Source organism: Ovis aries, chromosome 14 (genome assembly GCF_016772045.2).
Source record: "Ovis aries strain OAR_USU_Benz2616 breed Rambouillet chromosome 14, ARS-UI_Ramb_v3.0, whole genome shotgun sequence".
Classification (NCBI taxonomy): Eukaryota; Metazoa; Chordata; class Mammalia; order Artiodactyla; family Bovidae; genus Ovis; species Ovis aries.
In genome coordinates, this window is record NC_056067.1 from 18282048 (window position 1) to 18309949 (window position 27902).

General features: G+C 44.2%; 1 protein-coding gene across 4 annotated transcripts in view; it reads right to left on the reverse strand.

Annotated features, from left to right (window-relative positions):
• Window positions 1-10697, reverse strand: part of BRD7 (bromodomain containing 7) — a 49585-nt gene extending 38888 nt beyond the window's left edge. For all 4 annotated transcript variants that reach the window (XM_015100431.4, XM_060397931.1, XM_015100429.4 and 1 more), the window contains exons 1-2: window positions 10403-10697; window positions 9761-9969 (exon numbers count right to left, since the gene is read on the reverse strand). In XM_015100431.4, the coding sequence (XP_014955917.2) occupies window positions 9761-9969; window positions 10403-10451 (258 nt within the window). In that variant the 5' untranslated portion in view covers window positions 10452-10697. The remainder of the gene's footprint in view (window positions 1-9760; window positions 9970-10402) is intronic.
• Between the last annotated feature and the right edge of the window lie 17205 nt (window positions 10698-27902).

Genomic DNA, 27902 nt, shown 5'->3' on the forward strand with positions numbered 1-27902 from the left:
CATTTCCCAACCTTCCTAGCAGGTAGAGTGGCTAAATGATGAATTACAAGAAGTTATGAATGCCTTTTAGAAAAACACTTTAAAAGGGGAAAGGCACATCCCTTGCATTCCTATACACTAAAAATGAAAAATCAGAAAGAGAAGTTAAGGAAACAAGCCCATTCACCACTGCAACAAAAAGAATAAAATATCTAGGGATAAATTTACCTAAAGAGACAAAAGAGACCTGTTTGCAGAAAAGTATAAGACACTGATGAAAGAAATAAAAGAAGACACAAGCATATGGAGAGATATACCATGTTATTGCATTAGAAGAATCAATATGGTGAAAATGACTATAACCCAAAGTAAACTACAGATTCAATGCAATCTCTATAAAACTACCAATGGTATTTTTCACAGAACTGGAACAAAAAAATTCACTATCTGTATGGGAATGAAAAAGACCCTGAACAGCCAAAGGAATCTTGAAAAAGAAGAATGGTGCTGGAGGAATCAACTTTCCTGACTTCAGATTATACTACAAAGATACACTAAAACAGTATGGTACTGGCACAAAAATAGAAATATAGACCAATGGAACAAGATGGAAAGCCCAGAGATAAACCACACACCTATGGGCACTTATCTTGGAAGGAGGCAAGGAGATACAACATAGAAAAGACAGCTTTTTTAATAAGTGGTGCTGGGAAAACGTGACAGCTACATGTAAAAGAATGAAACTAGAACACTTTAACCACACACACAAAAAACTCAAAATGGATTAAAGATTTAAATGTACGGCCAGAAACTATAAAGCTCTTAGAGGAAAACATAGGCAGTACATTCTTTACATACATCGCAGCAAGATCCTCTTTGACATACGTCCTTAGAGTAATGGAAATTGAAACAAAAGTAAACAAATGGGACTTAATTAAAGTTAAAAGCTTTTGCATAGCAAAGGAAACAATAAACAAGATTAAAAGACAACCCTCAAAATGGAAGAAAAATAACAGCAAATGACACTGACAAAGGATTAACCTCCAAAATATATAAGTAGCTCATGTAGCTCAATATCAGAAAAAGACAATCCAATCAAAAAATGGGAAGACAATCTAAACAGACATTTCTCCAAAGAAGACATACAAATGGCCAACAAACAGATGAAAAGATGCTCAACATTGCTCATTTGCCTATTTAGAGAAATGCAAATAAAAACTACAATGAGGTATCACCACACACTGGTCAGAATGGCCATCATTAAAAAAACTACAATCAAGAAATGGTAGAGAAGATATGGAGAAAAGGGAACTTTCTTGCACTGTTGGTGAGAATGTAAGTTGATACAGCCACTATGGAGAACAGTATAGAAACTCCTTAGAAAACCAGAACAGAACTACCATGTGACCCAGCAATCCCACTACTGGGCATACACCCTGAGAAAATCATAATTAAGAGACCCATGTATCCCAATGTTCATTGAAGCACTTTTTACAAAAGCTAGGATATAGAAGCAGCCTAGATGTCCATCAACAGATGAATAATACAGAAATCGTGGTATATTTATACAACAAAATATTATTCAACCATAAAAAAGAACACATTTGAGTCAGTCCTAATGAGGTGGATGAGCCTAGAGACTATTATACAGAGTGAAAGAAGTCAGAAAAAGACAAATATCATATATTAATGAATGTAAATGGAATCTAGAAAGATGGTACTGATGAACCTATTTGCAGGACAGCAATGGAGAGGCAGATTTACAGAACAGATTTGAGGACAGTGAGGGAAGGAGAGGGTGGGACCAACTGAGAGAATAGAAAGGAAACATCTACATTACCGTATGTAAAATAGATAGCAAGTAGAAATTTGCTGCGTGACACAAGAAGCTCAATTCAGTGCTCTGTGACAACCTAGAGGGGTGGAATGGAGAGGGAGATGGAAGAGGGTTCAGAAGAGAGGGCACATATGTATACCTGTGGTCGGGAAGATCCCCGGAGAAGGAAATGGCAACCCACTCCAGTATCCATGCCTGGGAAATCCCATGGACAGAAGAGTCTGGCAGGCTACAGTCCATGGGGTCACAAAGAGTCAGACATGACTGAGCACGCACGCACCTAGGTGGCTGATTCTTGTTGATGTATGGCAGAAACGAACACAATATTATAAAACAATTATCCTCAAAAAAAAAAGAAAGAAAAGGGCAAGGGCATGTTTTATTCTTTTCTTGTGCCCTTCCTCCTTTCTGCTATTGGAACTGACAGAAGAGCCACCAGTTCCTCAGAACCACATATACTCTAGCCCCTTTCAGACCCACAGGTGTCACGAAGCTAACCTTCCCCAAGAAAAAACCAGGGGTAGCTGCTGTTACTAAAACTCCCTGGAGATCCAGAGCACAGCTTGGAGAGAGGTGTTCTTCTGTAGTGTCCCGTCCCCCTCCCCAGTCCAGTTTGAAAAAAAGGGATAACCCAAAAAGCCTCTACAGAACCAATGACACCCCAGAAATGTCTCATGGTTCTCCCTGAAACCTGGGAAAGTGGGACCTGGGCAAATTCACTTCACTTCTTTGAGTTTCCACTTTACCCTTTATATAGTGCTTCCCTCACAGCTCAGTTGGTAAAGAATCCGCCTGCAATGCAAGAGACCCTGGTTCGATTCCTGGGTCAGGAAGATCCCCTGGAGAAGGGATAGGCTACCCATTCTAGTATTCTTGGGCTTCCCTGGTGGCTCGGCTGGTAAAGAATCCGCCTGCAGTGCGGGAGATGTGGATTCAATCCCTGGGTTGGAAAGATCCCCTGGAGAAGGGAAAGGCTGCCCACTTCAGTATTGTGGCCTAGAGAATTCCATGGACTGTATAGTCCACGGGGTTGCAAAGAGTCAGACGGGACTGAGCAACTTTCACTTTTCACTTTCACAGGGGAAATCATTAACCTACCTGCCCTACTCTGCAGGGTATTATGTCCACATGAAATGGTGGATGCAAAAGCATCTTAAATTGCAATGAAATAAAAATATATAGGTGGCTGCTGCTCCTGCTAAGCCGCTTCAGTCGTGTCCGACTCTGTGCAACCCCACAGACGGCAGCCCACCAGGCTCCCTCGGCCCTGGGATTCTCCAGGCAACAACACTGGAGTGGGTTGCCATTTCCTTCTCCAATGCATGAAAGTGAAAAGTGAAAGTGAAGTCGCTCAGTCGTGTCCGACTCTGTGTGACCCCATAGACGGCAGCCTACCAGGCTCCTCCGTCCATGGGATTTTCCAGGCAAGAGTACTGGAGTGGGGTGCCATTGCCTTCTCTGATATAGGTGGCTAATGACACTCAAAGCCACAGTCAAGAAATGGCAGAGGGAGAGACTTGCCCGAACCTATCTTGAAGATAGCCCTATAAAAGGATACAAAGAGATGTGAACAGAGAGGTTCACTGCAGCATTACCTGTAACATTTAAAAGTTATATAAGATAATTAAGAAGATCATACACCATGACCAAGTGGGCTTTATCCCAGGGATGCAAGGATTCTTCAATATCTGCAAATCAATGTAATATACCACATTAACAAATTAAAAAATAAAAGCCATGTGATCATCACAATAGATGCAGAGAAAGCCTTTGACAAAATTCAACATCCATTTATGACAAAAACTCTCCAGAAAGTAGGAATAGAAGGAACATACCTCAACATAATAAAAGCTATATATGACAAACCCACAGCAAACATTATCCTCAATGGTGAAAAATTGAAAGTGCTTCCCCGAAAGTCAGGAACAAGACAAGGGTGCCCATTTTCACCACTACTATTCAACATAGTTTTGGAAGTTTTGGCCACAGCAATCAGAGCAGAAAAAGAAATAAAAGGAATCCAAATTGGAAAAGAAGAAGTAAAACTTTCACTGTTTGCAGATGACATGATCCTCTACATAGAAAACCCTAAAGATTCCACCAGAAAATTACTAGAGCTAATCAATGAATATAGCAAAGCTGTAGGATATAAAATCAACACACAGAAATCCCTTGCATTCCTATACACTAATAATGAGAAAAGAAAAGTTAAGGAAACAATTCCATTCACCACTGCAACGAAAAGAATAAAATACTTAGGAATATATCTACCTAAAGAAACTAAAGACCTATATATAGAAAACCATAAAACACTGATGAAAGAAATCAAAGAGGACACTAATAGATGGAGAAATATACCATGTTCATGGATTAGAAGAATCAATATAGTGAAAAAGAGTATACTACCCAAAGCAATATACAGATTCAAAGTAATCCCTATCAAGCTACCAATGGTATTTTTCACAGAGCTAGAACAAATAATTTCACAATTTGTATGGAAATACAAAAACCTCAAACAGCCAAAGCAATCGTGAGAAAGAAGAATGGAACTGGAGGAATCAACCTGCCTGACTTCAGGCTCTACTACAAAGCCAGAGTCATCAAGACAGTATGGTACTGGCACAAAGACAGAAGTATAGATCAATGGAACAAAATAGAAAGCCCAGAGATAAATCCATGCACCTATGGAGACCTTCTCTTTGACAAAGGAGGCAAGAATATACAATGGAGAAAAGACAATCTCTTTGAAAAGTGGTGCTGGGAAAACTGGTCAACCACTTGTAAAAGAATTAAACTAGAACACTTTCTAACACCATACACAAAAATAAAACTCAAAATGGATTAAAGGTCTAAACATAAGACCAGAAACTATAAAACTTCTAGAGGAGAACATAGGCAAAACACTCTCTGACGTAAACCACAGCAGGATCCTCCATGACCCACCTCCCAGAATACTGGAAATAAAAGCAAAAATAAACAAATGGGACCTAATTAAAATTTAAAGCTTCTGCACAACAAAGGAAACTCTAAGCAAGGTGAAAAGACAGCTTTCAGAATGGGAGAAAACAATAGCAAATGAAGCAACTGACAAAGAACTAATCTCAAAAATATACAAGCAACTCCTGAAGCTCAATTCCAGAAAATTAAATGACCCAATCAAAAATGGGCCAAAGAACTAAACAGACATTTCTCCAAAGAAGACATACAGATGGCTAACAAACACATGAAAAGATGTTCAACATCACTCATTATCAGAGAAATGCAAATCAAGACCACAATGAGGTACCATTTCACGCCAGTCAGAATGGCTGCTATCCAAAAGTCTACAAGCAAGAAATGCTGGAGAAGGTGTGGAGAAAAGGGAACCCTCTTACACTGTTGGTGCGAATGCAAACTAGTACACTATGGAGAACAGTGTGGAGAGTCCTTAAAAACTGGAAATAGAACTGCCTTATGACCCAGGAATCCCACTGCTGGGCATATACACCGAGGAAACCAGAATTGAAAGAGACACGTGTACCCCAATGTTCATCGCAGCAGTTTATAATAGCCAGGACACGGAAGCAACCTAGATGCCCATCAGCAGATGAATGGATAAGAAAGCTGTGGTACATATACACAATGGAGTATTACTCAGCCATTAAAAAGAATACATTTGAATCAGTTTTAATGAGGTGGATGAAACTGGAGCCTATTATACAGAGTGAAGTAAGCCAGAAAGAAAAACACCAATACAGTATACTAACGCATATATATGGAATTTAGAAAGATGGTAATGATAACCCTGTATGTGAGACAGCAAAAGAGACATAGATGTACAGAACAGTCTTTGGGACTCTGTGGGAGAGGGAGAGGGTGGGATGATTTGGGAGAATGGCATTGAAACATGTATACTATCATATATGAAATGAATAGCCAGTCCATGCTTTGATGCAGGATACAGAATGCTCAGGGCTGGTGCACTTGGATGACCCAGAGGGATGGTACGGGGAGGGAGGTGGGAGGGAGGTTCAGGATGGGAAACACGTGTACACTAGTGGGGGATTCATGTTGATGTATGGCAAAACCAATACAATATTGTAAAGCAATTAGCCTCAAATTAAAATAAATAAATTTATATTAAAAAAAACTCACTGTAGGTTTCAGTGGGTAAGAACAATATTGGTAAATAGTATATATAAAGAACTCAATTATGTTTTTGTTCAGCAATAAAGCACTAAATTTCAATTTCTATCTGTCTTAAAAAATAATAAATAAAAGTTATATAAAATATGGTACAACAATATAATCAAATTCAGTGTATTTAATAAAAAGATGATAATTGATAAAACAAGAAATGAAAAGTATATTAGCTGGCATAACAGTAGTAACTGCCAGAACTAAAACCAGAAGTGATTAAAAGGAGTTACTTCAATTTCCAGTTAAATAAGATGGTGGGAAGAAAGAGTAGAGGAGACCACAGAGGATAAAAGATGTCACCACACTTGGGAGATGAAAGGCAAGTGGAGGAGTCTCCAGATCAGAGAAAACAAGATACCTCCTGCCTGCAAGGAAGGAGACACCTGTGAGAAAAGTTCTAACCCCAGAAACCTGGGAAAGGGTAAAACTTTGGTGGTTCCTGATTGAAGTGATCAGGTCCCTGTTAGTGATGCCCACAGTGAAGTCTATCAGCTGACAAACTTTGTCTAGGCACAAAGCACATAATCTGCCCTTCTGTGCTTCACATTTAAATAAAAAATAGATTACAAAGGCCTAACAGATAACTAAATGATGGTTCTGACGCTAAAGGAAGAGATGGAATAAATAAACTGAAGAAACTTGAGGGGAAAATAGAGACAATGCAAGGAGAAAAAGAAAACTTAAAAGAAAAAAAAAACCATCAATTTATATATCAGAGAAAAAAAGATACCACATGTAAAAAGAACAGGATGCTATTAAAACAAGGATGGTTAGAGAATATGAAAAAGTTCTTGGAAACTCAAAATACAAGATCTGAAATAAAATCGAAGACCAGAGCCAGAGGACAAAGTTCAGGAACTCTCTTTGAAAGAAGAATACAAAAAAGCAGAGGAGAAAAACACACACACACACACACACACACACACACACACGCACACACACGAAAATTAGAGAACCAGTTGAGGAGTCCAACATCTAATATCAGGGGCCCTGGAAAGAGCGGAGAGAGAATGGAGGAAAGGAAATTATCATAGAAATACTTCAAGCAAACATCTCGGAACCGAAAGTAACAGAGCACTGAAGACAATGGAAAGATTCTAAACGTTTTCAGAGACCACATAATGGCCATGTTCAAAGAACTAAGAATCTGAAGTAAACAGACTTCTCAGCAGCAAATCTGGAAGCGAAAAACAAGCAATGCTTTCAAAATTCAGGCATAAAATAACTTCCAATTTGGAGTTCCATGCTGAATCAAACCATTAATCTCTATGAGGAGAGTAAATGAGAGTACAATAAAATTTTTCAAACACGTTAAGAACTTATCTACCTTCTATGAATGCTTTCTTAGGGGGTTTGTAGAGTTAAGACTCCACCACAACGAAGGAGTAAATCAAGAGAAAGATATGGGATCCAAAAGCAGGCAAAGGAGTCCCAGGAGGTCTAATCAACTAATCCAGATTAGAGCAGGTAGTAACAGAGATGGATGGATGCAAGACGGATGTTTCAAAAAAAAAAAAAAAAAAAGGGACGTGTTTGCCCACGTGAAAAACAGAAGCTAGGTGGCTTTTACAAATCTGTTAAGAGTTTGAAGAATTAGTACTTAACAACCAAACAAATGAAAGCAGTTAGCCAACTGGTCAACAGCAGACCTGTATTTGTATATTACATTTGTCTCCAATAAAAAATAATTAGAAATGAACACTGAATACTGAATTTACTAAGAACTGAGATGTATCCACAGTGGAAGAATGCAGGAAGGGAAACTGGGGGCATGGAGCTATATAAGGACATTAATTTAAATTCTCATCTTCTGTAACATAATGTCAATAAAGTTGTACAAATAAAATTAGTAAACAGCAACATAAACCAACACTTAGAAATCGAGATAAATATCCAAAGAAAAAACTAAAAAGTTTGGGAAGGATGGAACAGGAGTCTGGTTTTATGTTTAAATGTACTTTTTTAAAACTATGCTCATAAATTACTTTATCCTGTAATAATGAATAATTAAAAAACAATCCCCCCACAACAAAACTGGTTACTTCTGGAGAGAAAGACTAAATGAGATACCTGAGTGAGGAAAACTTTTTCTCTCGTCCTTCTTGTTCACTTCTGTATTACATGAATTTAAAAAAATCATATGCATACATGGCTTTTACAATTTAGGGAAAAAACATTTGAAAGTTCTATGTATTGTCACAGTCTCCTTCTCCAATGCAGGTAGACAAAGGCAATAAACACTGGAGCAGAAAGACATAAATAGGAAATTCCAAAAAGAGACTAAGATTTAGGGACTGTGGAGAAGGCAATGGCACCCCACTCCAGTACTCTTGCCTGGAGAATCCCATGAATGGAGGAGCCTGGTAGGCTACAGTCCATGGGGTCACTAAGAGTCAGACATGACTGAGCGACTTCACTCACTTCACTTAATGTGTTTAATCACATGGTCTAGAACATTTCTGTTGTATATATAAACATTAGAAAAATATAAAAATAAGTCTACAGAAATTTAGCTTCAAGTTCCAGTAAATGATTCAATAAGTCACTTGGTGACAGGTTAAATTTGGGAAGTGCAGAAGTAGTCGAGGAGAATTCCAGGTACATATGTGATCATCCCTGGAAGGAAAGTTTATTATTACTATTTTATCCAGATGACAAACAGAGATGGCAGCCAGTTTCTTTTTTCCTTTCTAGTAACTGCATATGGTTAAGAAAATGCTTATTTTTGCTACTGCTGTCATATCCCTTGAAGGTTTCTGATCAAATTATCTCTTCAACAGACTCAGACTTTGTCTTGAAAGATAAGAGTTGTTCATTATGTATTTGTCATTACAGTATTTCAGAACAAAATTTGAATCCCATTTTGGAGAAGGCAATGGCACCCCACTCCAGTACTCTTGCCTGGGAAATCCCATGGGCAGAGGAGCCTGGTAGGCTGCAGTCCATGGGATTGAGAAGAGTCGGAGACGACTGAGCAACTTCACTTTCACTTTTCACTTTCATGCATTGGAGAAGGAAATGGCAACCCACTCCAGTGTTCTTGCCTAGAGAATCCCAGGGACGGGGGAGCCTGGTGGGAAGCCGTCTATGTGGCTGCATAGAGTCGGACACGACCGACGTGACTTAGCAGCAGCAGACCCCATATACTTTTTTAAAAAATTTATTTTTAATTGGAGGTTAATTGCTTTACAATATTCTGTTGGTTTCTGCCCCCTATCAACATCAATCAGCCACAGGTATACATATATCCCTTCCCTCTTGAACCTCCCTCCCAGCTCCGAGAAAGGGAAGGAGAGGGTAGTGTGAATTAAGAGAGCACACTGAAACATTTACACTACCACACGTAAACTTGGACAGTCAGTGGGAATTTGGTGTATGGCGCAGGGGGCTCAAATCTGGTGCTCTGTGACAACACATTTAGTTTTGAAATGATTGTTTTCCCCAAACCTCGAACACTAAGCTTTGCTAGAGCATGACTTTTACCTTTCCTAGATGGAAAAACCACTCTTTGAAGCAGCTCCTGAAAATGAGGACTTAGCTGTTCACTCACCTGATGTGTGAGTACAACTAAGGACCTAATTAAAGAGTTGTTGAAACTCATAGATAACTCATGTTTCTATTCTGCCCTCAAAGTCAGCCCGATTTTATAGACGTTTCAGCATCTCATTTGACACAAAGGAAAAATAAAGTGAGGTTGGCAGGGGGAGGCGGCAACGCTCAGAAAAGTACCACCTTCAAAGCTGAAGCAACGCAACGACCTTTTACCTTTACACGTCTCCGTTTTCTCCCCTTTTCTTCCCCTGGAATCTGCTTCTCTCCTTTCTTTCTCTTTTTCCGCTTTCTCTCTTTGTGTTTGTCATGATCGTTTTTGTCTTCAAAGAGGCTGGAGTCGTGCCCAGAGCTGCCCGTGGAGAGCTCGGTAACTTCGTTTCCTCCCACTTTGAGGACTAGCTTCAGGGGCTTCTCTACATACTCTTAAACGAAACGAAAGAGTCTCGATTAAAGGAGAGCCTCTCCGGGCAGTATCCACAACGCAGAGTAAAACTGGGTAGGGAGAGTCAGTCTGAGGCGCACAGGCAGAGGCGGCCAATGGCACGCAGTGGGCGCCCCTCGACGCACCTGTTGAATGACGGACACTCGCCAAGTGGACGCCCCGAACGCTCCCCGGCCCGCCTCACACCTCCCAACCGGAGACCCGCCCCGGCCGGAGGTCCCGGGTTCGAACGCCGCCCCCGCCTGGGGGGTCCGGCGCGGCTCAGGCGGGCCGCGCCCCCTTCGCGGGCCCAGGCCTGCCCGCGGGAGGTGCGACCCCCGGCCCGCCTCGGAAGCTGGAGAGTTGTCTCGAAGGCATGAAAACTCCACCGAAGGGCAGTGGGCTCGCCGCCCCCCACGTGGCCCACTCCTCACCCTCGTAGAGGTGTTTGTCCGACTTGTGCTTCTTGTGCTTCTTGCCCATGTCCGATCGGGCCCCGGTGCCCGCCCCCCGCGCCAGGCCCAGGCCGTGCGGCGCCGCTTCCGGTCCGGGCCAGGCGAGCGGAGGGCGGGAGCGGGGCCCGCGAGACCCCGCGCCGCGAGGCAGGGGGACGGCGTGCGCCCAGCGGCGCGAGGCCCCCTCACGAATAGACCCAGCCGCGCCCGAGCGCGCGAGACCCAGCCGGAGCCGGAGAGCGGCGGCAGGTTGGCGAGCGGCCGGCGCGGAAGCGGGAGAGAGGGCCTGCCGCGTGCGCAGAGAGTGGTCGGCTGGGCGTGGCGGCCCCTCGCGGCTGGAGGTGGCATTGCACCCTGAGGCCTGGGGGCGGAGTCCGGCTCGTGGGTGGGGCCAGGGCGGGGTCCACCGCTCTGAGATCCCCGTTTTTCTGTCTGCCTCCTTTCCTATCTCTTCCTTTCCTGTCTTGATTCCTTCCCTCTCTCCCTCCTCTTTGCCCCTGCTTCCTTTCCTCCTTTTTCTTATCTTTTTATCGCCTTACTTCCTTTCTGACTCCTCCCTTCTCTCCCGCTTTCCCTAGCGTCTATCTTCATTTTAACGTTTGTTGAATCCTGTACTGGACGCCAGACCCAGGAAACCCAGAACATTGGTAGCGGAAGGATTCTAATCTCTAAAACAGAACAAAACAAACTTATATAATGATATGTAAAGACCTTCAAGACCTTAATTAAAACAATACCAACAAAGTATGGAGCAGAGTGTATTCAGTAAGATGCATTTATGGAAATAAACGTTGGTATCTGGATAAAAATGCTGTGACGGATGCACAAGAACTGTTAATAGTGGTTATCTCAGGAGACTAGGACTGAGAGTGGAGTGATTGGTTTAGTTTTACGCTTCTCTATATTTTTGGAAAATTTTCTCTTGCATATTTATTATTTTTTGAAATGAAAGAAAATTTAGAAATTAGATTGAAAAAATGATGAAAATAATCTGGATCCCCACGAAGCAGAGGTCCAGACTAACACTACTGCTCTACACTACATCAGGTTAATGTAGGTCCACTCCTCTTTCCTGCTTTAAGCCCTGCTTCTCCTTGACTTTATCCTTAGATGCTGAACCCTACTGATGAGATGAGTTATTCACAGTTTTGCTCATTGGCACTTACCTGAATATTAAGATGTGTTTGAGACCGCACCCAGGGATGATGGCTGAAGAGAGACAAAATAATGTTGATATTTTTTGACATGACAACCTTGTAAGGTAGAAAAGGAGAAATATATTCCCATTTTACACATGAGGAAATGGATGCCCAGAGAAACGAAGTAAGTTGCCACTTACTGGTAGGGCCAGGATTCAAATCCAGGTTTTCTGAATCTGAATCATAAGCTCTTTTTATCTGTGAATATGATGAAAGGGGTCTTGACTGTCTCTATGTTTAGGCTTACAGTGCACTGTGTGTTTCCAGATAAACCTATACTCACAAGAAAGGAACTGACATCAGTCATTTATACTTAAGAGTTTGGACCTCTGGATCACTTCTCCCAGAAAGATGTGTAGCTTTCACTTGAACTGCAACGGTTAAGTGGTAGACCTGTAATTTAGGGTCCTGTGGTCAGAGACGCTTACTCCTTGGAAGAAAAGTTATGACCAACCTAGATAGTATATTCAAAAGCAGAGACATTACTTTACTGACTAAGGTCCATCTAGTCAAGGCTATGGTTTTTCCTGTGGTCATGTATGGATGTGAGAGTTGGACTGTGAAGAAGGCTGAGTGCCGAAGAATTGATGCTTTTAAACTGTGGTGTTGGAGAAGACTCTTGAGAGTCCCTTGGACTGCAAGGAGATCCAACCAGTCCATTCTGAAGGAGATCAACCCTGGGATTTCTTTGGAAGGAATGATGCTAAAGCTGAAGCTCCAGTACTTTGGCCACCTCATGTGAAGAGTTGACTCATTGGAAAAGACTCTGATGCTGGGAGGGATTGGGGGCAGGAGGAGAAGGGGACGACAGAGGATGAGATGGCTGGATGGCATCACGGACTCGATGAACTTGAGTCTGAGTGAACTCCGGGAGCTGGTGATGGATAGGGAGGCCTGGTGTGCTGCAATTCATGGGGTCGTAAGGAGTCGGACACGACTGAGAGACTGAACTGAACTGTGGTCAAAGAATGATAGAAACCCAGTTTGAATTATTTCAGATGAATAAAAAGATTAGTGGGTCACATGTCCAGGAAGGGAGGAGTAAAGCTTCCCTGAAGAAAAATAGGAGCCAGGGGTTTGATACTCTCTTTCTTTGTCTCATCCTTCTGTGTTGGGCTCCATTTTCTTTTCTTACATGACTGAAAACATAGTTTCCAGCAGCTGTATCCTGACTGATTGGGAAAAGGGTCTCTTCCCTGTCAGCATCATCCAGGAAAAAATTCCAGGGAAGGTCCCTGATTGGCTTAGTTTGGGTCACATGTTTTATAGGCAAAGGATTGGGAGATGGATCCAGCTTGGATACCAAGTCCATCCCTATGGCCAAGAGGAATTAGAGTCTGTGACTGGCCGTCCCCATCAGAGTCCAGTGGTTAGCCAGGGAAGCTGAGGTTGCTTTAGAGGAGGGGAACTGATTTTTTTTTTTTTTTTACAAAGGATAAAAGTTTGTATCTGTTACCTCCTTGTAACAATCTGCTCTGGCACCTCTGAGGCAGAGGTCAGAGTGGAGGAAAGGGGTTGTGTTGGAGAAGGGAACCTCTGTTGCTCTAAAATCAAGCCACCAATGCCCCCTAGTGTAGAGCAAAGCTTCAGTTCAGTTCAGTTCAGTCACTTAGGCATATTCAACTCTTTGCAACCCTATGGACTGCAGCACGCTTCCCTGACCATCACCAACTCCTGCAGCCTGCTCAAACTCATGTCCATTGAGTTGGTGATGCCATCCAACCATCTCATTCTCTGTTGTCCCCTTCTCTTCCTGCCTTCAATCTCTCCCAGCATCAGGGTCTTTTCAAATGAGTCAGTTCTTTACATCAGGTAGCCAAAGTATTGGAGCTTCAGCTTCGGCATCAGTACTTCCAATGAATATTCAGGACTGATTTCCTTTAGGATTGCCTGGTTTGATCTCTGTGCAGTCCAAGGGACTCTCAAGAGTCTTCTCCAGCACAGTTCAAAAGCATCAATTCTTATGATCACATCCATACACGACTACTGGAAAAACTACAGCTTTGACTAGATAGACCTTTGTCGGCGAAGTAATGTCTCTGCTTTTTAATATGTTGTCTAGATTTGTTATAGCTTTTCTTCCAAGGAGCAAGCATCTTTAATTTCATGACTGCAGTCACCATCGGCAGTGATTTTGGAGCCCAAGAAAATAAGTGTGCCACTGTTTCCACTGTTTCCTCACTTATTTGCCGTGAAGTGATGGGACTGGATGCAAAGCTTTGGTGCAGCTTTTCAACCTTTTCAAAGCTATAACTCTTTTTTGTTTTAAGGAGGACTGCTATGCCAACTCCGCCTATGGATCTGGCCTCCCTCCAGGCTGAACCTGTGAGTTTACCTGCCTTCTCCCCACCCCCCAGTGTGCTCCACCAGGCAGGGTTAGGACCAGGGGAGCATGGCACCTTTGTGTCCACAGTACCCAACACAGTGACCACTACACTGCAAACGCCCCTCAGAACCAGCTCACCCTTGGTTCATGTGTCTTCCCTCTGAGCACCCTCTGATGGAGGGAAAAGGTCTGGTTACCTCAACTTCATTAAAGAGTTTGTAATTTCCTTCCTTCCCTCAACAGAGATCTTACCTAGGTCCCAAAGTCTTCACAGCAGGGAAAAATGGGTAAGAACTCAAAGCAGAAAATGCCTCAAAGAGAAAGATTCCTGGGAGACAGAAACCCCAGGTCATCTACTTTTTAATTCCCAGCTCAAGGACAGTACCTGGCACAGAAAAGTCACCAGAAAATTCTAGTCAAACTAAGTCATTTTACAGTCTGTCTGTAAGACTCCTGCCTCCTGGTCGTCGCATCCTCCAGCTGAGTGTGGACTGGCCCAGAGACTGACTTCTGACTGTAGAATGTGGCCAAAGTGATAAGACGTCACTTCTGTGATTCAGTCCCAGAAGATCGAGTGTTTCATCTTATTAGCCAACTCTGTTGACTTCTTGGCTTGCATGCTTTGGTGAAGCAAGCTGCACAGTTGAAGAGGCTCACATGCAAGGAATGAAGGGAAACCTCCAACCAATACCCAGCAAGCACTGAGGCCATCAGTCCTGCAGCCCATGAGACGTCGGTTCTGCCAACAACTCGCTGAGCTTCAAAGTGAAACCTTCCTCAGCAGAACATTCAGATGAGAACTCAGCCCCAGCTCACTCCCTGACTCAGCCTTGGAGAGACTCCAAAGCAGAAGACCCGGGGAAGCTATGCTCAGACTCCTGACCCACAGAAACTGTGAGGTAATTAATGTATGTTCAAGTGAACCGCGAAGTTTTAGAGCAGCTTGTTGTATAGCAATAAAAAGCTCATACAAATATCATCCCAAACAGGGAAACTTTCTGAGCCTACTACCATATCTCAATCAGAAGGACCAAAATGACAGAAATTGAGCAGTTGCCTGGGAACAGGACTTGGCTGGAGTGTTCCCTATGCTGCCTATCCCTGTTTATCCTCTTCTGGCCAGCTGAGAGGAGCACTCTATTTAGTTTTATTGAGACATGTCTTTATCTTTGATATTGATTTTTTTTTTTTGGCAGTGCCATGGGACGTGTGGAATCTTAGTTCCCTGACCAGGGATTGAACCTGCACCCCCAGCATTAGAAGCATGGAGTCTTAGCCACTGGACTGTCAGGGAAGTCCCAAGAGGAACACTCTTATCCCTATCGCACAGGTGAGGAAACTGAGGCACGGAGAAGTCAAGTGGTTTATCTATGATTACACAGCTTGCCTGTCTGGGATCTGAATCCTTGTCTGCCTACCTCCAAACCCCACATTCTAACCATTAGGTCACAGCGCTCTTCAAAAAGGGGGTTGGATAATTTCCGAAGTCCCTTCCTTCCTGTTTGGAAGAGCGTTAGATAAAAGCCAATTCCAGAAGAGGATGTATATGCTCACATAAACATGTAGAAATGGATGTTTGTGCCTTGAAGAGGATCAGAAAGTAAGTCATCGATGTATTTATTGTTGGGCCATGCTGGGTCTTCATTGCTGGGTGTGGGCTTTCTCTAGCTGCCGTGAGCCGGGGCTCCACTCTAGCTGTGGTCCTCACTGGGGGGCTTCTCATTGCACTGGCTTCTCTTGTTACAGAGTACAGGCTCTAGGCTCACGGGCGTCAGTAGCTGCAGCTTGCAGGCTCTCGGCTTCCAGCTCTAGTTGCAGTGTACAGGATTGGCAGCATGTGAGATCCTCCCAGACCAGGGATCGAACCTGTGTCCCCTGTACTGACAGGTGGATTCCTAACCATTGGACCACCAGGGAAGCCCCGAAGGTCAGTTAAAGAAAGGAAGTAACTTTACTGTTTATGGAGCCAGGGGAACTGGATCGGTAAAAAATGACTGCTGAACTTGGTGGCCCAACTCTCTCTTGGCTGAATGTCGGGATTTGTGTAGCATCATGGTTCTGACCTAAGGGGAGGCTTCTTGGCACTAGCCAGTTGTCCCTCATGAGAACAGGGAGCTTCTCTCTCGTGCATCCTTCTTGGTGGCAGAGGAGGTGGGCGATCTTGGGAGAGGACAAGGCTGTCTCTGTACCTTGCTTAGTCCCACCCAATACCTTACAAGGTCTGTGGGCCTCTGTCACCTCCCTTGCAGCCTGGTTTGCTGCAGCTCCATCACGGAGGCAGGATGGGTGGCTTCTCTTTCCGCAGTGGATCTGCCTGACACACTTCAGCAGATCCTGAGAACACACAGCCTTGATGCTTTGGGCATGAATAATGGCTGTGACACTTGTTGAGCACGGGCTGTGCACCCATAACCCACCCAGATCCTTCCTCGGTGTCTTCCCTGCAACACCCAGAGGAGGATATAGTGTGTGTGTCTTACAGGAGCAGCATCAGAACCAGACAGGAGTCACCTATGTCCCATAGCTATTGGGTGGGAGTCGGGGTGAAAAAAACACCAAGAGTAAGACCTGGAATAGAGTTGCTCAATAAATGTCAGCTGCTAATATTAACTTTAAAATGTCCCATGATCCTTTATTTATTTATTAATTTTTGTTGGAGTCTGGCTGCTTTACAATATTGTGTTAGTTTCTGCTGTACAGCAAAGTGAATCAGCTATATGTTTATTTATAGCCCGTCTTTTTTTTGGCTTTCCTTCCCATTTAGTTCACCGTAGAGCATTGAGTAGAGTTCCCTGATCTATACAGTAGCTCAGTTCAGTTCAGCTCAGTCGTGTTCGACTCTTTGCGACCCCATGAATCACAGCACGCCAGGCCTCCCTGTCCATCACCAACTCCTGGAGTTCACTTAAACTCATGTCCATCGAGTCAGTGATGCCATCCAGCCAACTCATCCTCTGTCGTCCCCTTCTCCTCCTGCCCCCAATCCCTCCCAGCATCAGAGTCTTTTCCAATGAGTCAACTCTTCGCATGAGGTGGCCAAAGTACTGGAGCTTCAGCTTTAGCATCAGTCCTTCCAAAGAAATCCCAGGGCTGATCTTCTTCAGAATGGACTGGTTGGATCTCCTTGCAGTCCAAGGGACTCTCAAGAGTCTTCTCCAACACCACATTTCAAAAGCATCCATTCTTTGGTGCTCAGCTTTCTTCACAGTCCAACTCTCTCATCCATACATGACCACTGGAAAAACCATAGCCTTGACTAGATGGCTATAGCTATCTATTTTATACATAGTACCAATAGTGTATATATGTCAATCCCAATCTCCCAATTCATCCCATCTTCCCTTTCCCACCTTGGTGTCCATATGTTTTTTCTATACATCTGTGTCTCTATTTCTTAGTTGCAAATAAGATCATCTAAACCATTTTATGCCATTTTCATATATATGTATATATCTATGGAGAAGGCGATGGCACCCCACTCCAGTGGTCTTGCCTGGAAAATCCCATGGACGGAGGAGCCTGGTGGGCTACAGTCCATGGAGTCGATAAGAGTTGGACACGACTGAGCGATTTCACTTTCACTTTTCACTTTCATGCACTGGAGAAGGAAATGGCAACCCACTCCAGTGTTCTTGCCTGGAGAATCCCAGGGATGGGGGAGCCCAGTGGGTTGCTGTCTACGGGGTCGTACAGAGTCGGACACGACTAAAATGACTTAGCAGCATATATATATATATATATATATATATATATATATATGTTAATATGTGATATTTGTTTTTCTGACTCACTTCACTCTGTATGACAACCTCTTGGTTTCTATAAATGTCACAATTTTGTTCCTTTTTATGACTGAGTATAAAATATCCCAGAAAACTAAGATCATGGCATCCGGTCCCATCATTTCATGGCAAATAGATGGGGAAACAATGGAAACAGTGACAGACTTTATTTTGGGGGGCTCCAAAATCACTGCAGATGGTGACTGTAGCCATAAAATGAAAAGACGTTTTCTCCTTGGAAGAAAAGTTATGACTGACTTAGCATATTAAAAAGCAGAGACATTACTTTGCCAACAAAGGTTCATCTAGTCAAAGCTATGGTTTTTCCAGTAGTCATGTATGGATGTGAGAATTGGACCGTAAAGAAAGCTGAGTGCCGAAGAATTGATGCTTTTGAACTGGGTGTTGGAGAAGACTTTTGAGAGTCCCTTGGACAGCAAGGAGATCAAACCAGTCCATCCTAAAGGAAATCAATCCTGAATGTTCATTGGAAGGACTGATGCTGAAGCTGAAACATCAATACTTCGGCCACCTGATGCAAAGAACTGACTCATTGGAAAAGACCCTGATGCTGGGAAAGATTGAAGGTGGAAGGAGAAGGGGACGACAGAGGATGAGATGGCTGGATGGCATCACAGACTCGATGGACGTTAAGTTTGAATAAGCTCCGGGAGCTGGTGATGGAACAGGGAAGCCTAGTGCGCTGCAGTCCATGGGGTTGCAAGAGTCGGACACTACTGAGTGATTGAACTGAACTGAAGTGAACTGAAGATGATCCTTTAGAAATGAGATTCAGATAATGTCACTCCCCTGCTCAGAACTGTCTCATGCTTCTCCACCTCCCTCAGAGTCAGAGCCACACGCTTACCTCGGCTTTCAGGGTCTGACCTGGCCTCGCTCTCTTTCCAGCTCTCTAGCTCCCGCTGCCCGCCCGACATTGCCGTGGTCCGGCCACACCAGCCCCCTCCCTGGTTCTGACGTGCCAGGCTTGCTTCTGCCTAAAACCATAGCCTCTGCCCGTCCCTGTTCCTAGCACACTCTCCCCTCAGCTCCTGGCCTGGCCCCTGCCCTTATGTCGGCCTGGTTTCCAGCATGACTGCCTCAGAAAAGCTTCTGGAAGGAGACCCACAGTGGCACCTCTGACTTCTCAGCCCCGCCCGGCCAGGCTTCTCTCTGTGGAGCCACGTATCTGTTACCCATCTGTGTGCCCGTTCCCTCACTCTCCACACTGGACTCCCAGCTCCCTGAGGACAGGGCCTGGGCCTGTCTCCCTCTCACTCAGTGTGGGGTGGGCTAGGCGCGGGCCCTGAAGCAATAGTTTTTGGGATGAAGGAATGTTTTTGATGATGATTCTCTTCTCCCCTCCTCCCCTGAGGGTCTCCTTTGGTTTAGTACTGGAGGTAACGGGAGAGTCTCGGAGGAGGAGGAGAGAGCACCGGGGAAGGCTGGCCACTGGGGGGTGTGGCCTTCCCAGGAAACGGCCTCTGCCCGCTCTCTCAGGCCCGGGCCTCTCTGCAGTGGCCTGGTCGGTCTGAGGCCAGGGCAGGCCAGGCCCTGAGCAGACTCATCACCCTGAGGTGCACCGGGCTCCCACCACAGTGGGGCCTTCCAGTCTTGGCACTCCTGTGGAGAGGGACACAGCTGACGTCCTGGATACCTGAGGTAGGACAGCTGACATCCTGGGGTAGAGTGTAGCCTCCCCCGGTTGGGGCAGTTCTGGGAGAGCCAATGCTGACCCTTTACAGGAATTCCCTTACAGCTGACAGATGAAAAGGGCTTCCTGGGGGCCGACCCCCTGATCCAGGTTCCGCTGAAAGCCCTGAATATCGGGGGCTCCCATGACCCCCACCTCTGCCCTGCTGTGGTTCCCAAAGACCTCCTCATGCAGCAGTGAGGCAGGGCGAGGAACTCCCATGACCAATAGTCCTCAGGCTACACTTCTCTTCTCTTCATTTGTCTCAACCTCAGTTTTCTCCTCTGAGGAATGGGTAGAAACAGGCCTGCACTGTCTGTGTGGTGGGCGGGAGGGTCAGGGTAAGTTAGGCGTGAAAAGGCTTCTTGCACGGTGTCACGGGTGGGAAAGGGCCCACTCTCCTGGATGCTCTGAGTGTGCCCTGTACTCTGTCCCTGTAGGAAGGGAAGGGAGGTGGCATTTCCCAAGCCCAGAGCCCCAGGGGCTGCAGCAGGTGCTCCCATTTGGCAGCAGGGATGGGCTTACCTGGCATCAGCTTGTTCATGCTGCTGGGAGAGGCCCAGAGGGGGCTGAGGAGGGGTCGGTGGGCAGATCTTTGGGGATGCAGTGGCCTGAAGTGATTCACTGTGGCAGGCTGTTGACAGTGCAACTCTCAGAGTTGTTCACGGTCACAGGGAGTTGCCCCAGGCGCCTGCCTCTGAGTGAACAAAGGAGAGGTGGCAGGTGGCATCTGTCCCTGCAGAGAGTCTGGGCTGCCTCTGTCCTCGTGGCTCCAGAGCTGCTCGGGTGCCATGAGTCCAAGCCATGGTGCCCATTGCTGATAGCCCAAAAGTCCTCTGGGCTCAGATTCTGCCATGACAGGGCTTCCCTCATGGCTCAGATGGTAAAGAATCTGCCTGCAATGTGGGAGACCTGGTTTTGAGCCCTGGGTTGGGAAGATCCCCTGGAGAAGGCAACAGCAACCCTTTCCAGTATTCTTGCCTGGAGAATTCCATGGACAGAGGAGCCTGGTGGGCTACAGTCCATGGGGTTTCAAACAGTGAGACTGAATGGCCCACGACTCAGTGACTAACACTTCTGCCACGACAAACCCAGAACCCTTGATCAAACAGAAAACACAAAGTCAGTTTTTGCGAAGGATGTAAAGTCTGTGTCCTGATTCATTTTTTTCACCGAACAAACATGTGACTGTTCAATTGTTCTAGGGAATTTTTTTGGGGGGGAGGGGACATGCTGTGTGGCATGTGGGATCTTAGTTCCCTGACCAGGGATTGGTTCTGCCTGCATTGGAAGCACAGCATCTTAACCACTGGACCTCCAGGGAAGTCCTAGGACCATTTTCTCCACTTTTTCCTCCTGTCAGTGGTTATATTTATGTGGATCTATTTCTGTGTTATCAGTTCCATTGATCTATTTGTCTGTACTTTCATCAAGATCACACTGACTTGACTGCATGCATGCGTGTTCAGTGGCTTCAGTCCTGCCTATTTGTGACCCTATGGACTGTAGCCTGCCAGTCTTCTCTGTCCATGGGACTTTCCTGGCCAGAATGCTGCAGGGAGTTGTCATGCCATCCTCCAGGGGATCTTCTCGTGTTTCCTGCATTGCAGGTGGATTCTTTACTGCTGAGCCACTGGGAAGCCCACCCTCTTGATTACTGTAGCTTAATGGTAAGTCTTGAAGTTGAGTTGTTCAGTCTTCCAATTTTGTTCTTCTTTAGTATTGTGTTGACTACTTTGGTTTTTTTGCCTCTTCATATAAGCTCTAGAATCAGTTTGTCAATATCCATAAAATAATTTGTTGCAATTTTGATTGGAATTACATTGAATGTATACATCAATTTGGGAACAACTGACATCTTGACAATAGTGAATCTTCCTATTTGTGAATATGAATATATCTCCATTTATTTAGTTCTTTTTTGATTCCTTTCATAAGAGTTTTTTAGTTTTCCTTGTATAAATCTTGTACATATATTTTTAGATTTATATGAAGTAGTTCATTTGGGGGGAAATGCTAATATAAATGGTCTCGTGTTTTTAATTTCAGATACTACTTGTTTATTACTAGTGTATAGGAAAAGAATTGACTTTTGTATATCGACCTTGCTTCCTGCAGCCTTGCTATGATCATTTATTAGTTCCAGCTTTTTTTTTCAGTCCTTTCAGATTTTCTACCCAGATGATCATGTAATCTGTAAATAAAGACAGTTTCTTTCTTCCAAATCTGTATTTTCTTGTCTTGTCTTATTGCATTGGTTATAAAGTGTTGAGACATCCTTGCTTTGTACCTGTTCTTAGAGGGAAAACTCCGAGTATCTCACCATTAGGTATGCTGTTAGCTGTCGATTTTTTGGTAGATAGTTTTTATCAAGATGAAGAAGTTCCCCTTTGTTCCTAGTTTACTGAGAGTTTAAAATTTTACATGTTTATTTTGGAATTTACTAATTTATTATTATTTTTTGGCTGCACTGAGTCTCCATTGCTGTGCAGGGGCTTTCTCTAGTTGTGGCAAGTGGGGGGCTGCTCTCTAGTTGTGGTGTGCAGGCCCCTCATTATGGTGGCTCCTCTTGCTGTAGAGAACGGGCTCCAGGCGAGCAGGCTTCAGTAGTTGCGGCCCGTGAGCTCAGTAGTAGCGGTGCACAGGCTTAGTTGCTCTGTGGCATGTGGGATCTTCTCCAACCAGGGATCAAACCCATGTCCCCTGCATTGGCAGGTAGATTCTTAACCACTGGAAAGTGAAAGTGAAAGTCGCTCATTCATGTCCGACTCTGCGACCCCATGGACAATACAGTCCTTGGAATTCTCCAGGCCAGAATACTGGAGTGGGTAGCCGTTTCCTTCTCCAGGGGATCTTCCCAACCCAGGTTGCCAGCACTGCAGGTAGATTCTTTACCAACTGAGCCACAGGGGAGCCGCCAGGGAAATCCCCACTGAGATTTTAAAAATCATGAATGGGTGTTGGATTTTGTCAAATGCTTTTTTTTTCTGTCTGTTGATGTGATCATGTTATTTTTCTTCTTTAGCCTGTCCATTTGATGGATTATGTTCAGTTCAGTTCGGTTCAGTTCAGTTCGGTAGCTCAGTCGTGTCTGACTCTTTGCGACCCCATGAATCGCAGCACGCCAGGCCTCCCTGTTCATCACCATCTCCCGGAGTGCACTCAGGCTCACATCCATCGAGTCAGTGATGCCATCCAGCCATCTCATCCTCTGTCGTCCCCTTCTCCTCCTGCCCCCAATCCCTCCCAGCATCAGAGTCTTTTCCAATGAGTCAACTCTTCGCATGAGGTGGCCAAAGTACTAGAGTTTCAGCTTTAGCATCAGTCCTTCCAAAGAAATCCCAGGGTTGATCTCCTTCAGAATGGACTGGTTGGATCTCCTTGCAGTCTAAGGAACTCTCAAGAGTCTTCTCCAACACCACAGTTCAAAAGCATCAATTCAGTGATTTGAAAAAAATTTTTTTATGTGGATCATTTTTGAAGTCTTCATTGACTTTGTTACAGTATTGCTTCTGTTTTATGTTTTGTTTTTTTTTTTTTTTTGGCTGAGAGGCATGTGGGATCTTAGCTCACTGACCAGAGATCAAACCCACACCCCTTGCATTGGAAGGCAAAGTCTTAACCATTGGGCCACCAGAAAGTCCCCTATGTTAAGTGGTTTTTGAAGATTGAATCAGTCTTGTGTTCCTGGGATAAATCCCGCTTGGTTGTAGAGTATAATTTTTTTATTATTGGATTCTATTTACTAATATTTTATTGGGATTTTTATATCTATGTTCATGAGAGATATTGGTGTGTAGTTTTCTTTTCTTGTAATGTCTTTGACTGGTGTTAGTTATTAGAATAATGCTGGCCTTATAGAATGAGTTAGGGGGTCATCCCTCTGTTCTGTCCTGTAAAAGAGGTTGCAGAGAATTTGTATAACTTCTTCCTTTAAATGTCTGGTAGATTTGGCCAGTGAACCTATTTGGGCCTGAGGCTTTCTCTTCTGGAAGATTTTAATGATTGATTCAATGTCTTTAATAGATATGGACCTATTCAGATGGTCTATTTCTTCTTTTGTGAGTTTGGCAAAATTGTGTCTTTTAAGGAATTGGTGCATTTTATCTAGACTCTCAAGTTTGTGGGCATAGAGTTGTTCATAGTATCCCTTTATTATCCTTTTAATGTCTGTAGGAGCTGTAATGATGCCCCGCTTTCATTTCTGATATGAGTAAATTTGTTTTTCCTCTTTTTACTAGCCTGACTAGAGGTGTATTGGTTTTATTGATCTTTTCAAAGAATGAGCTTTTTGTTTCATTGATTTTCTCTATTGATTTCCTATTTAACCAATTTTTATACCTTAGAAACAAACACATTGAAATTTAGGTCACTGATTATTAAAAAGTAAACGTTAAATGTTAACACTTTTAACTCAAAAGATAAAATACACTTGCAGTAACACGACACTGCTTTATTTCCTGTACACAGGAGGGAGCCCTGCTTAATATTTCATTTGAAATAAGAAGTTGCTAAAAAATCTTTGAAAACCACTCAGTGATATGATCTCCAGGGGCCCTTCCATGGCTCTGTGATCCAGTTAGATTAAACAATGCTGTGATCAGATGTTTTTGTTTTAAAAATATCCATCTTCAGTAAATTGTAAAGCCATACAGATTAGTCAGGTTTGGGTATGTGGTTGGATAAAGTTACTTGGAAAATGATACAGGGTGAGAGCCCCTCGGATAGAAATCAGAGGGTCTAGTCCTTATCCTTGTATTCCTTAACCTTCACCTGGGAATCAGAATGCTCTTTGTTGGTGTCAGAAACCCACCCCTAATGAGGTTAAGCTTTAGGCATGGCTCCATTCAGAAGTTCAAATGATGTCACAAGGTAAGAGGCTTTCTCTGTCTTTGGGCTGTTTCCTCTGTTCTGGTCCTGTTCTCAGACAGGCTCTAATGACCTCCATCCAGCAGCTCCAGGCTGACATCTTCATAGACCCCAATTCAGAGAAAAGAGAGTGCTCCTTCCCCCGGGGTCCAGCAAAAAGTCATGGGGTTTTCTGACTGAATGGATTTAGATCACGTGCCTACTCTGAACCAATCACTATGAAGGGGCAGGAGGTGGCCCTGATGGTGGTGGATTTCAATAACAGGTAAAATCTAGATCATAAATCCACCCCTGGGATTTAGATGGGAGGCCTGTACCTCCTAATCCACGTGGCTTAAGTTGAGGTCCCCAAGAAAAATTAGGATGCTGTTATCACAGGATTGGAGAGTGGGTGCTGGATAGGCAAAGCAGTTCATTAGAAGCAAAAACAAAATAGTCTCTAAACTCAGTTTTTGTACTTGCTTTGAGGGGACTGCTGTTGTGAGGGCCCAGTGAGGGGAGGACACAGACATCAGGGAGGGCTAGTGCCTGTCCTGAGAGGGATGCAGGCTGGAGGCACATTGCTGTGCAGACTTGGCTGGCAGGCAATACCTAGTTGAACCAAAACATTAGATGTTTAGTGAACCCAACAGGTTTCACAAAATGTGAACTCTTGGCCCTCATGAGACTGGTCACCAGTGAAGAGCTGACAGATTCTTTCTGGCTAATCATGTTCTGATTGGTTTAGTCGATACTGCCCTGCTCACCCCAGAGGCAAACGTGCCCGTTTGCTCAGGGAAATGCAACCAGGGAGGCTTTTTCTGCCTCTTTCTCTCCTGTGGTCTTGTCTTTCAGAGGCAGCTGGGGATCAGACTTGGAATTGCTGACACTGTCAGCCCCAGGATAAAATTTGTGAGGCTCAGCCAGATCTGTTTGTGCCAAATTTGACATTGTCATTTGACATGTTATTCTCACTTGGAACCGCTGACGGTTTGTTATAATTGTTTAAACCTCCATGTAGGTGATTTGGAAAGTACAGATTGATGAATGCCCATCTCTTTTTCATTTCTGAGGCAGAAAAAGGAAAAACAAGTTTTCCCTTTACTCAGGAGGAAAAAACTGGGAATGCAGCCTTTTCGTTTATTCTTGCCTCTTCAGCTTTCACTCGGGGTAAAATCCCCTCCTCAAAGCCTTCCCCCAGATTCCCTATTAGGGGGAAACAACCCACTCATCTATATGTCCTTGACATTAACTTATGAGAGCTGCCGTGTTTCCCAGCTTCAACTCTGCCTCACTCTCCATCCATTCTCCCCCTGACAGCCAGAGTGACCTGATAAACACGGATTAGCTTGGGCTGCCCCATCCCTCTGTTCACAACCCTTTGGTGGCCTTCCTTTACACTCAGATAAAACCTCGGCTTTGGAGGGAACTCCCTGGTGGTCCAAGGTTAAGACTCTGCACTTCTATTGCAGAAGGCATGAGTTTGATCCCTGGTCAGGGAACTAAGATTTCATATGCCATTCAGCGCAACCCAAAAATAGTAGAAAAAAATAAAATGAAACCTAAGTATTTCCCCTGGGCCCTCCTCTCTGACCCAGTCTTCTGCCACAATCCATTTTGGCTCATTACACTCCAGACATGATATCCCTAATATTTTTTTCTTTTTAAAACAATTTATTTATTTTTAATTGAAGGATAATTGCTTTACAATACTGTGCTGCTTTCTGCCATACATCAGCATGAATCAGCCACAGGTGTATATATATATATATATATATATATATATATATATATATGTATATATATATATATATATATGTCCCCTCCGTCTTGAACCTCCCGCCTACCTCCCACCCAATATCCCTAAGTTTAGTCTTCAACATGCCACATTCTTCTATATACATGACCTTCATACTTGCTTTTCCCTTATTCTGGAAAGCTGTTTCCACATTTTTCATATAGTAAGTTCTTTTTTATCTTTCTCAGAAAGATAACCCCCTAAACCCTGCTGACACGAGTCCCTTTTAGTTTCTTTCATAGCACTCTGTGCATTTCCTGTTTCCTTTAAATACATCACGTTTGCAATGACATATTTATGCATTATGTCTCCCCACTAGACTGAGAGCTTCATGAGGCCAAGAGGTGTTTTGTTTACTGTTAGGTCCCCTGCAGCTGGCACTTAGCCTGTGCATAATACATTTTTGTTGCCCAAATGATTGGAGTGTTGGGGTTCTTTCTTCAGGTAGACAGGACTTCCTTCTGTGTTCCTTCTTCTGGCTGTCATTGATTTCTTCTTGCAAGAGGGGATTGGGGTGAGGAGGTTGTGTCACCCTTCCTCTATCTCCCTCAAGGTAGTTACCTGGTATTTGTTCACAGTGCACACCCAGTGATGGTTGCTGAATGAATTGTCATTACATGTGCTCTCCCACCCTGCCCCCTCAACTGCATAGCCAGCCACTCGTTCAAGTGACAGAGATTGCAACCTACGGGATGAGAGTTCAGAGCTGCCAAGCCACTGACAAATCTGAAGCTCTCTTTTCTGCTGGTGAGTTGCGGTCCCTGAGATTCTGGCACCACAGAGCCTGGACAAGCGCCAAGAATCGCCATCGAATGAGCAGCACACCTGGATGAGGTATTGCCTGAGCTGAGCCTAGAGATCTCCTCCGGGGGCAGGGACTAGTGGGGCGGGAGGGTGGGGGGGGTGCAGTGACAGCCCCTGAGCCCCAAGACTCTCACGTCAACAGATTTTCATCCAGCAAATAGTGATTGTGTTAGAGTCTGTGGGGGCCTCAGACAAGAATAAGACACAGCCCCTGACATCAGAAGGCTCGGGGTTTCATAGAACAGATACATGGCTTACCCCTTTCTAATTGTATGACCTTGTCCCCATTACCTAACTTCTGCAAAGCCTCAGGTTTCTCATCTGTAGGATGGGGTAATAAATATAGCGACCTCATAGGTGATAATTCAGTGTGTTGATGCATGGAAAGTACTTAGTACAAAACTGGCTTAGTAAGGGTTGGCAGTAAGTGTTATTTGCTGTTCTCAGATGGGGTCCAGAGACATGTGCAGCCCTCTACGGTTAACCTCCTGTTTACCACTGTCGCCAGGCAGAGCTGCCCTCTGGTGGCAGTCCTGTAGAATGACCATCTATCCTGGGACCGCTTGCTCATGAAGCCAACCGTGGTTTTTAACCTGAGATCATTTAGGCAAATATGTGAGGAAATTATCAAATAAACCATTACCAAGCACTTCTAATTGAAGATATTCTAAGGGGTAAGGGTTCTGGAAATGGAAATATCTCAAGTGTAGGTATGTGGGTGGGTGGTGTGCTGCTGGTTGGGCTTGCTGTCAGTTTTGACCGGGAAGGAACCGGAGGTGGGAGGAGTCCACTTTGGTAAAAGAGAAGAGTCAGGACTCAAAGAAGTTCGCCAAGCATGCTTGATGATATCTTGGCTCTGCCACTAGACAGAATCTTATTTTCACCATTTAGTAGCTTATTAAGGATGTTGGGCAAGTCACTTGATCTTTCTGATGGTTTCCTGGGATGGAAATAGTGATGATATTACCCCAATAGGTTTGTATTAATAGCATGCATCTGACAGCATAATGTCTGTGAAAAACCCTTTAT